The 10,822-nt window shown below is 32.0% G+C and overlaps 1 protein-coding gene across 2 annotated transcripts in view; it reads right to left on the bottom strand.

Moving 5' to 3' along the window:
• Positions 1–7,542, bottom strand: part of LOC147078952 (uncharacterized) — a 69,907-nt gene extending 62,365 nt beyond the window's left edge. Inside the window, exons 1-2 of one of the 2 annotated variants that reach the window (XM_085948609.1) lie at positions 7,423–7,542; positions 5,556–5,670 (exon numbers count right to left, since the gene is read on the bottom strand). In XM_085948609.1, coding sequence (XP_085804735.1) covers positions 5,556–5,561 — 6 coding nt within the window. In that variant the 5' untranslated portion in view covers positions 5,562–5,670; positions 7,423–7,542. The remainder of the gene's footprint in view (positions 1–5,555; positions 5,671–7,422) is intronic. The other variant, XM_085948618.1, reaches the window with a different exon arrangement.
• Between the last annotated feature and the right edge of the window lie 3,280 nt (positions 7,543–10,822).

The raw sequence follows: 10,822 nt of genomic DNA on the forward strand, positions 1-10,822 counted from the left end.
GTAGGAAAATAAAATCAAACAAACATATTATTATTATTTTGATTTTTATACTATATAGAAATATATTTTGTGGATGAAAAACTGAGCCATTAACCAGATTAAACCGAGTGTCTTTATCTCCTCATAATGAAAGTGAATTATAATATGCCTGTGATTTTTAAATATTTGCTTACACGTCTTACCATTATATGGAAGGATCGGAGAATTTCGATTGGCACAAAAGTGACGCTTATGCAAACATTAGTGTTCTCTATATTTGTATACGGAGTCGAGTCATGGACCCTAAAGGCAACGGAGCGGAAGGCAATTGATGCGTTTGAGATGTGGTGTTGGCGCCGAATGCATTCTGTTTCCTGGACAGAACACAGGACAAACCAGTCAGTCATCCAGAGACTGTAGATAAAGGAACGGCTCTTGACAATATGTGTGGGACGCATTCTGCAGGCACTGGGGGCACTATTCATTCTGCCCTGAGAGAAGCGGATGATCGAGAAGGATGGAAAGTCTTGGTCGCTCAAAAGATGGCAAAATTAAAAAGTGGTCACGATCCTCAGCCATGAGTGTACGACCATGAAGAAGCTTATTTGCATGATATCTAAGCTTGGAATATAGTTTTTTGTCTATCTGCTATCAGTTGATTTAATTATAAAACATGCAGGTGTAACTCATAAATTACCAAACCAATATTGATAAAACTTAAAAAGCACGGATTATAGACTGCATTGTTAGTACCAATAATTGAATAAAGTTTCGTCTCGATGTCAAGATAAAAATTAATTGGAGGTTGGTAATTCAAGAGAGTTCTGGTGTGCTATTGAATAGTCGTGATCCTAATGTGATAAAGGTAAAGAGACATAATATAATGCGATGTATTTATACTATGTATATTATGTTTATATTATTACTATTTTTAATTTTAAATGAGTTACGATGACATAAAATTGTTAAAAAAAAAACCTTATTCTATGAAGACGGAGCAGCCTAGATAGAATATTATGAAAGCGAAGATGAGAAAAGTTTATTAAGGTTAATGATTAAATTTTCTCCAAGCCATTTTGCATTTAAAATGCATTTACAGCAAACTTTAAACAAGAACTCCGGATTACATTATTGCCAAGACTTCAAACATCATGGATAATTGCGTACAATCGCAAAAATGACAGTACGTAAATAATTAACCTACACATGAGATATGCAGACATTTTGTTTTTGGTTAACAAACAAATCTGCCAACGAGTATAAAAATCATCGATGGAATTTGAATTGAAATTTTTATTCATTTTATTTTTTTACGATGGTAATTGAATAATTATATTTTTTTGCAATCCTTGTTTCGCCTATTGGCATCATCATAAATTTACACGTATGGGAATAGTGTCCGATAGGCGAAACCTTGTTCATAAAGAAACTATTATATTGAAATACTACAAAATTTAAATCAATTAGAATTTAAAATACCCCGTGTGCATGGATTAACTGTTGACAGTAAGAAAATGTATGGGTAAACAAGTATTATCCTACAGTTGGTAAGATTGTTGGAAGCTTCTGAATTTACATGTGACAGTAAGATTTTTCGATCTGCGCCTGCGCAGTAGAACGTTAGTGGCGAACCTGCGGGCAAAAAACGAATTTTCAGGTTGACAGATTTTTACTAGCTTTCAAATAGTACGAAATAGTACCAAAAAATGACAACATCGCGTCTCGCCCACTCTTAAAGAATGAATTGGAGAGACATTCATTACTTTTACGTGTAAACAGTAGTTATTGTCATGATAGTTTAAAATAAGCACGTGTACAGGCGCTATAATATTAAGTCTATAATGGTTACCAACTTAACCGTGATAGTAGTAATTGGGTTGCAACCATACATTCAAAGGATCAACTTATTGAAATAATTTATTTAAATCGTCCTTTTAATAAAATTATTAAGATTAGTGTCAGTTTGGTAAACAAAAGATCATTATATTTATCTAACGGGTGTTGGATTTTAATGATGACGAATTGGCGAGTGGGATGACAATTTCTCTGTTAAATAATTCCATGGAATAGAATGTAAAGTAAATGGCATTGTGAGATAATTAGCTCTAGTTAATTACATTGTTAAAAAGTCATGAGAATCCGACAATTAATTGCGTTATTTAATTTGAGAGATCTTCACCGTGCCAAATACCGCATTCACACGATGCTCTACAAAAAGTTACGTTGTACTAATTAATTTCATATGATTTTGAAGATATACATTCAAAAATATTTAAATTAAACAATGTTATGCATGGACGTCAAATGATTGTTTTTTTTTGTCGTATAACAGAAGTTTTTAAACTTGGAACGTTACATCATAATTCATTAATTGGTGTCTTTGATAATAGATAAACAACTTATATGTTTGTAACAAATTACATAATATTAATTTAGACTAAAGTACCCTGTATACAAGACGACCACCGTAGCTGAGCTGCTTATCGTAAGTATCAGGTTCGAATACTGGATCTCGTAAATACACATTTTTTTCAATCTTACCCTTAAAATATCCTTTGAAAAGAAAAATATACAGACATTAGTTGAATAAAATATAATAATGATGTATATGCAGTTTGTAAATTGACCATTATTTTTTCCAATATTTGTTAATAACCATGTTCTTGCTTTTTCGTACGAGGTAGTTGTTAGTAAATTTTGAACAATCACAAACACGCACACTTTGAGAAAATCACATAAATATAATATTGTGTCCTCACCGTTATCAAACACAGAACTCCCGTATGGAAGGCCAGCGCCTTAAGCACTGCACCACGGGAGCTGCCATTGACTCTATATTACAGTGCATTTATAGTTATTTTTCATATCAGTTTATCATTATATATCATATATTTATTATCATTATAATATATCAGTTTGTTTCCAAAATAATAAAATTTGTACGATTGGACCCTGTCGGACTAAATATTCAATTTGCAGGGTAGTTTATAAGACATCTTTTATTATTAATCCAGTTTTGATTATCATGTTAATTATATCTAATGGCCAACTAATGCAAACGCGCCACTCTTGTTGTCAGCACTAAATGAGTTAAGTGTCATACATATTGGATAACTTAGCCTTATCAACACATATGAGAGAAAGCATGCTTCTTTAAATGAAGATATGGTTCATGGTATAGACAGGTTTTCGGAGTCATACGTAAAGATAAGAACGTACAGATATAAACTGTATGTACTATAGAGTAGTCCCTTTATCGTCACACATCAAAAATGTAACAACTTTGATGATCAGGCTATATTTCAATAATAGAAAAAAACATATTCCTTTGTGAAGGTTTTTTGATTGGATCAGTGACGTCCCTAGATAAAATGCCGCCCCTAGGCAGCGCCAAAATGCCGCCCCATTTTTTATACAGTATTTTTATCATCCTTTCATGAGTCCAATATCTAAGAAATGTGTTGTATTGATACATTACTAACAAAATATCAGACTGTAATTATTCGCAAATCTGCACGTATTGTTTCTAGTCACCAAGAATGTCGAAGGCCAACGTAAGTAAACTAGATATCGAGAACTCGACAAAACCAGTGAACTGATTTTTTTGATGGAAAAGTGTTTTCGTTATTACTAAGTTTAGGTAGCTATTTCTATATATTCCAAATGATTCTCCTCGATTTGCCGCCCTTCGAGTAACTGCCGCCCCCAAGCGACGCTCAATCTGCCTACCCCCACGGGACGTCACTGGATTGGATCATATTATTCATATATTATAAGTCAGTTTAAATGAAACGTCGCTTATTCTGTGAAGTTATACTCTTGTCTAAACCAGTGTTTCCTAATCGTCAGTCCGAAAACTCAAGCAAATCCTTATTCAATAAAGTAATCCCTTTACGGAAGACGTCAATCTATGTGCAATTAATTCTCGAGAATAAGTTGATCTAATCGAGTTGTCTTTTGATGCTACATTGGTATTCAGACATAACACACACACATTGTTAGTGATGTACGAAATCATTAACTTTCGGGCATGTTAGTAATAAAACGAAACGGAGATACTAAAAGGATGTTAAAGAAATAACTTTAAAGCTACTGATAGGTTTTTGATTATTGCAATTAACAATATAATCTTACGTTTCTTGTAAGTTATATATATATGCTCTAATATAAGATTTAAAACTATTTAACAAAATACTATAATATGGATAATAGTTTTTATTTCTGCGTTAGTGTCCACGAAATATTTCTCATATTTATATCGGTCCTCAGGTGTATAAAGGTTGGGATTCTCAATACTTTGAAAAATACTAAATTGTCATATATTATGTAGTATGTTTTTGGACCTATATATGAATGGGAGCACATATTTCCATTAATTAAATTCGATTACACGCACACATCTAAAAAATCAGACAGTACCTACTAGTGTCCATTTTATAATGTAGAACAGCAAAATAAGCTATAGTTATTATATTTCTCATAAAAGATTTCAAGTCACTGTATTAAATTGCGGTTAATATACATTCTTGTAGCAATATATTGCCAACAGATCCATTAGAAATTTCATTTTGTTTCAATGCTACTATAACATGTCTTCTCGGTTGATAGATTGTTAAGTGAAATATTTACAAGTGCATACGACATTATGTACAGTTAATTACACTTGATATTTTTAAAAAAAACATGATCGATCATAAGAAGATCATAATATGAGCTTTCACAGAGTGGAGGTTGTATTAACATTATTTTGTTACGAGAAATAGATGTTAGCCACTTGCTAAACCTTTTTTTTTTTTTTTTAGAATTATTAATAACCATGTCCTTGCTTTTTCGTACAAGGTGGTTGTTAGTAATTTTGAACAATCACAAACACCCAGGCTTTGAGAAAAACACATACATGTTTTTGTCATGACCGGGAATCGAACCCAGAACTCTCGGGTGAAAGGCCACCGCCTTACCCACCGCACCACGAGATCCGCCTTGCTAAACCTATTAGGTCCCAATACATATTCAAAAATAATATGTGATTTTTTTGCCAGACCCGGGATTTAAACCAGGGGCCCACGACATTATAGGCCAACACGTTATTTGGTCGACAATTATTACTAGTAATTATACTAAAATAAAATTTTATACACTGATATTATGTATCAGTGGTAATTTTATTTGACGCAGATGACGCAATAAATTCATCAGAAGATTTTAAAAGGAGGCCTCAAAACAGTTAAAACCAGTCATACAAATTATTAAATTATAATATCAGAATTTTAAAGAGGCGAGTATTTTTCACAAACTGAGTATAAAATTTAATATTACACAAAGCGTAACAAAATCTCTACAACTAACATCAAATTTTAATATAAATATGTACTTGCATACATAAAACTACGAGTATATTGACATGTTTACTATGTACGTTGCTAGTTAGAATAATATATTGTTTTTATATATTTTTTTATCGCGAGGGGGTTTCAAAATTAAACAATGCCTAAGAATTCTAAACCCGTCACATGTTGTTATGTTATTTTATACTATTGAAATATTGGGTGAATAATAAATTAATGTGATAAACTCACCTTCATTTTGATAGCTATCTGCTTAAAATCCTTTTTATAATATATTTCAAACTTGAAGCACTGATGTCACCTTTCTTAAGTCAGACACTTGTAAGTTTTTCAACACTGTTCACTCCTATAATAATTGTAAAAAACATAATGTTACCGGAAAAAAGAAGACTGTTTTAGAATTTAGATGGTATGATATGTGACAGATGTGTTGAATGGATTTACTTCGACTTGCATTGAGAGAGAGACGCTGCTGGGTTGGTTTGTATTATTGAGCCGGTAAAAGCAGCCGACTGATTGCCAATGAATGACACAAGAAAAAGAAATTGGCCATTTTAGAGGCAACACCGGTCGGATTTGAATCTGAGCGAAAAGAGAGTGCTTGCTTTTTTAATAAGTGGGAGGCGGTAAATTCGAACATTACTATTTTTACGTGTTAGACTATAAGTACAATTTTTTTAACAATCACGAGATGATTTTGAATGCAAACCAGAGATACCGTATAATTTATTGTACGACATTATTTCTATTCGAAACTATCTATCTCGAATGTAATAATATAAAACAAACATTACACAGATATCAAAATACTGATAAGTATTTATTCGTATATTTTGATTTTTAGCTATCACATTACATTTATTGTGATTTTGTTGGCATTCATGAAACACAACATGTAACTTAATGTACCGTCGCACAATGCATGCTTGCAAAAACAGTTGGGGTTGCATGGAACAAATTTCACGCGACATGCGGCGCAGGTATAACAACAAAATGTCGCACTTTATCATTCATTTCGTCTAGCCGTGTGACGTCACTGTCTCGGCTATGCGTGCGGAAGAAAGTTTTAATGTTGCGCCCAGTTTTGATTCACGACTATATCACAGACGATTTGGCTTATTAAGTCCGAAATATTGTGGAACATAGGATACAATAATCGTATATGTAAAGGTATGTTTTGTCTAAAATAAGAGTAAAATAATAATGCTTCTTATTATGAGGATATACTCTTAAAAATGTTAAATATGATAAGAATAAAATTAATTTAACATTAAAATAAATGCAATTTTGTAATACAATCTATTTTGTAATTACTACATATATTTAATATTTTTTTTATGTAATTTATATTCATCACAAATTATGTTTGAATATAATTATTAATATGCAATTGTTAATCTGTTTAACTGTGTTATTTTTAAGCGCTCAAATCAAGGGCGAGTTTCTGTTTAATTGATTAAGGATATGAAATATAATTAATTAAAAATCTACTCAGTAATTATTATCAACAAAACAATGCAATTTAAAATTACAAAGGCAATATTATAATATTTGCATTTTTAATCCGAAACAATGTTGCGTGTTTTTTTATGTAAGAGTTGTGTATTTAACAGAGCTTAAAATTGTTGTAAATATTCACGTTTTTATTACAGAAGTCACGACTTTAAAAATATTGTCCTCTGAAAACAATTACCAATAATATTTATATGTAATGACAATTAGTACCGTCTTTTTTTTAAATGAATGAGTGTAATAATTTATTAATATACGTCTATAAATTTAATAAAACAGAAACTTTTATATTATTAGTCAGACTATTTTAGGAAATATGTAAAATAGAATAATATTATGCAAACGTCCGGTTTGTTTGAAAAACAAAACAAAATTTGCAATCTCCACACGGATGTATCGTATTATAAAATATAACCGAACTTTCAAAAAATACGAATTGAAGAGATAAGATGCGAATTTTAAACAAGAATTTCAAGTGATATTATGCAATTGTGGACTGTAAGTAATTTTATTATATAAGATGTTTATTTTTAAAGCACTGCAGGAAAGTAGTTTAACTTAAGGATGTATGTAATAGTTCGATTACTTTATTGTACCGGCGATTTTTTTTTTAAATTCGCGACTCGTCGATTCTGCGATTTAGTACGGTGTGGTGAGATGAGTGGTTGGAGGCATTACTTATAGCTGTGGGAAGCCTCCACTCTTTTTCGCGGACCACCTTTGTGGTAGGCTTTGTACGGGTGCAACGAATCTGACGCTATATACAGAAACACAAAAGTAATGTATAATTGTAAAATATTTTTTTTTTATTCTAGGCTGAATAATATACACGATTTTAGAATAATATACACGATAGAGGCTCCTGCGTAAATAAAAGTGGCTTGATATAATAAAAATTACACTTAAGATATAACAAAGTTATTTTTTTATACAAAAATACACAATGTTGTATTCGTATAAATATAATACTGTTTAATGGTAGCAGGACTTAAATTCTTCAATTAACTGTATATTATTATAAAATATAAATAATTGGAATTGATTTATGGTCAGCCTATATATCGAGAAAATTGAAGAGTATATTTGCCTTCATTGGTAAAGATTGGTCCATAAAGTGCACCTCTACATAATTTACTGAAAAAAAAACCATTTTTATGCAATTTTAATAAAAAAAAAAATGTTAATAATAATGGACGTTTTATTTGTTTTCGTAAGTTTGACATTACTAACAGTATTTATACGATTACTAGAAAATAGTATGAATTAATTTTCATATTTTTAAATTCACGGTATAATTAATATATTTTTAATTCAATCATATAAAATAAACACAATTTAAAGAAACTCTTTCATGTGTACGCCAACTATAAATCACATCGTTTACTTTCTTTTACTGGATATATTTTGAACAAGTTCTGCCCATTTGTCTTAAAAAATATTATGTATTAGATATTTAATAGGCATTTATAATTTGTGTTTCGTAATATTTTTGTTTTGAATATTTCATTTGTATGAATATGAAATGTTTTACACATTAAAATAATTGAAAATGAAGTATGATCGTGAACCTTGAAGGCAAAATGATATGTTAAATTGATGAATTAGTAATGGTGTGACGATTCTGAATAATTCGAATTCTTATATTTTTACAAACACCGCAATGTATAATAATTCTCGATCCCTAATAAAAAATATATTAAACATATAACGTATTACAATCACTATTAAACTTTCTTGTTTATTTTCGGTGTCAAATCGCAACGTATATCTATTCCTTTGCGAATTTCATTCATCTGAGCGGCGCCCACTTGTCCCAGCGGCCAGTCAGCGAGGCCCACTCAGCCGTGCCCAATGGGCGGTGCTTGGCGGGAGAGACTCATGTTTTTGGTAACTTTCAAGTAAGATAAAGGAATGGAAGAGTGCATTCTCTTCAGGCATCTGCAGCACGTGGTTGAGCCAGGTCTAACACAGCCTCTTCAGTCTTTATATGATGAGAAACTGCTTGGTTCGCAACATTATCTCCTTGTTACTCATAAAGTCACACTATCGTACATCCATTATCAGTAAACATCAGTTATTGTCGAAGCTCAGTATACGGTAATTCTGAGTCTTTGTAAGGTGCCATGGCTCATTAACGTAATGCAGCACCGTCATAATGCAAGCGTCGAATAGGCGCGGCATTTGGTTTCAACCGAATACAGTCTTGACTCCCAGATACTGGGATATCCACGCCAGAATATCCCAGTGGCTTTATTCTTTTTGAAATGGTGTTTTCAATAAAGAATAAAATTAAACGCCTCTTTTAGGGCACTCTGTGGATTCACAATAAAAATCTAAGAAGGTTCTATAAACTGTTTAAAAAATACTTGAACTCAAATTTAAACAAGACCGACAATGCAATGATATATATAACCATTACACTGATTGATATAAAGAGGAATAAAATTAACTACCCAATTACGTGTTTGTTGAAAAAAATATCTAGAGTTTTGTAACACACGCATCTATGAGATTGCGGCGTGCATGCAAAAATTTAAAATTATTTAACTGTTGCTAGTTACCGATATTGCGTGATTTTTTCATTAACTAGATATCCATATTATTATTATTAGATAAAAAAAATGATAAATTATCTCATGTCTATATTTTTTTAAATAAAATATTTTTTTATTTAATGGATAATTCTCAAAATTTAAGAACGTAGCATTCTTTATTAAACATATATAATTTGGTACATCTTGTTGAAATGCAATGGCCGCACTGTTATACAACATTGCAAGTTTCAGAGTAGGTTATAACTACCAAACTTTGCAAGTTTCTTCTCTCTTTCGACCATGTCCGATCCCAATATGCTCATATGGGTATATAGTAGAGGTTTGTATTAACAGATTTTGTTTTTTACGAGAAATGGATGTCAGCCACTTGCTCAACCTATTAGGTCCATACCCTGACAGACACAAATTGAAAAACAATATGTGTAATTGCCAGACCCAGCATTCGAACCTGGGACCCACGGCGTGATAGTCCAACACTTAAGCCGCGCGGCCACCGTGGGTGTATGCAAGTTTATAAGGGCGAATAAACAATAGCCATGTAATATGATGCAGTACCTACCTACTGAATATTCTAACTTGATATAATAATAATTAGATACCATTAAATGACTAAATTTGTCCAACGATTGTCTCTTCCTCGAGCTATGTTTCCAGCCCATCTCTATTTGAGGCTTTTAATGAACTCTATTAGATCACAACCCTTGTCTGCTTCCTTATCCACTCATTCCTCGTTTTGTCTTTTCGCGTTATATCCAGCATGCACCTCTCCATACCACGTTGTGCTACTCACTATGTACTTAACCTAATTTAGAAATGGCGTCAGGATCTCTTTTAATTTTAGTTTTAATGTGCTTTGAGCAAACGAAAATGATGTTTGTGCAAAAACGTGTGTTCTCCATATTTTTATACGGTGTCCAGTCATGGACCTTGATTGCAATATAGCGGAAGGCAATTGATGTCTTCGACATATTATTGTAGTATTAACGATAAATGTTTCGTATTTCTTAAACATAGCACAGGACGAACTAGTCAATTATCCAGATATTATAGATAAAGAAACGGCTCTCGACAATATATATCTGAGACGCATTCTGCAGTTTTTTGAACATATTGTTTAGGGCTGACTGGATAACTTGGAGAGACTGGTAGTTGTGTGGAGAGAAGTGTCAGCGCGCTGGAGCTTCCTGGGAGCAGCCATCACTCTGCTCTGAGAGAAGTAGAGGATCGAAAGGGGTGGAAAGACTTGGTCGCTCAGAAGTTGACGATACTCAGCTATGAGGTAACGGCCAAGAAGGAGAAGAGTACAAGCAAATATTGTTTCATTCAATGAGTAATTCACAAGATTTAAGAATTATTAGGCATGGTTTATTGAACTTCCATTTTCTAAATATTATATAGGTATATAGATGAATTATGTATAGCATTCTGTTA

This window comes from Rhyacophila brunnea, unplaced genomic scaffold (assembly GCF_057557595.1).
Source record: "Rhyacophila brunnea isolate RB1 unplaced genomic scaffold, BYU_Rbru_1.0 scaffold_10, whole genome shotgun sequence".
Classification (NCBI taxonomy): Eukaryota; Metazoa; Arthropoda; class Insecta; order Trichoptera; family Rhyacophilidae; genus Rhyacophila; species Rhyacophila brunnea.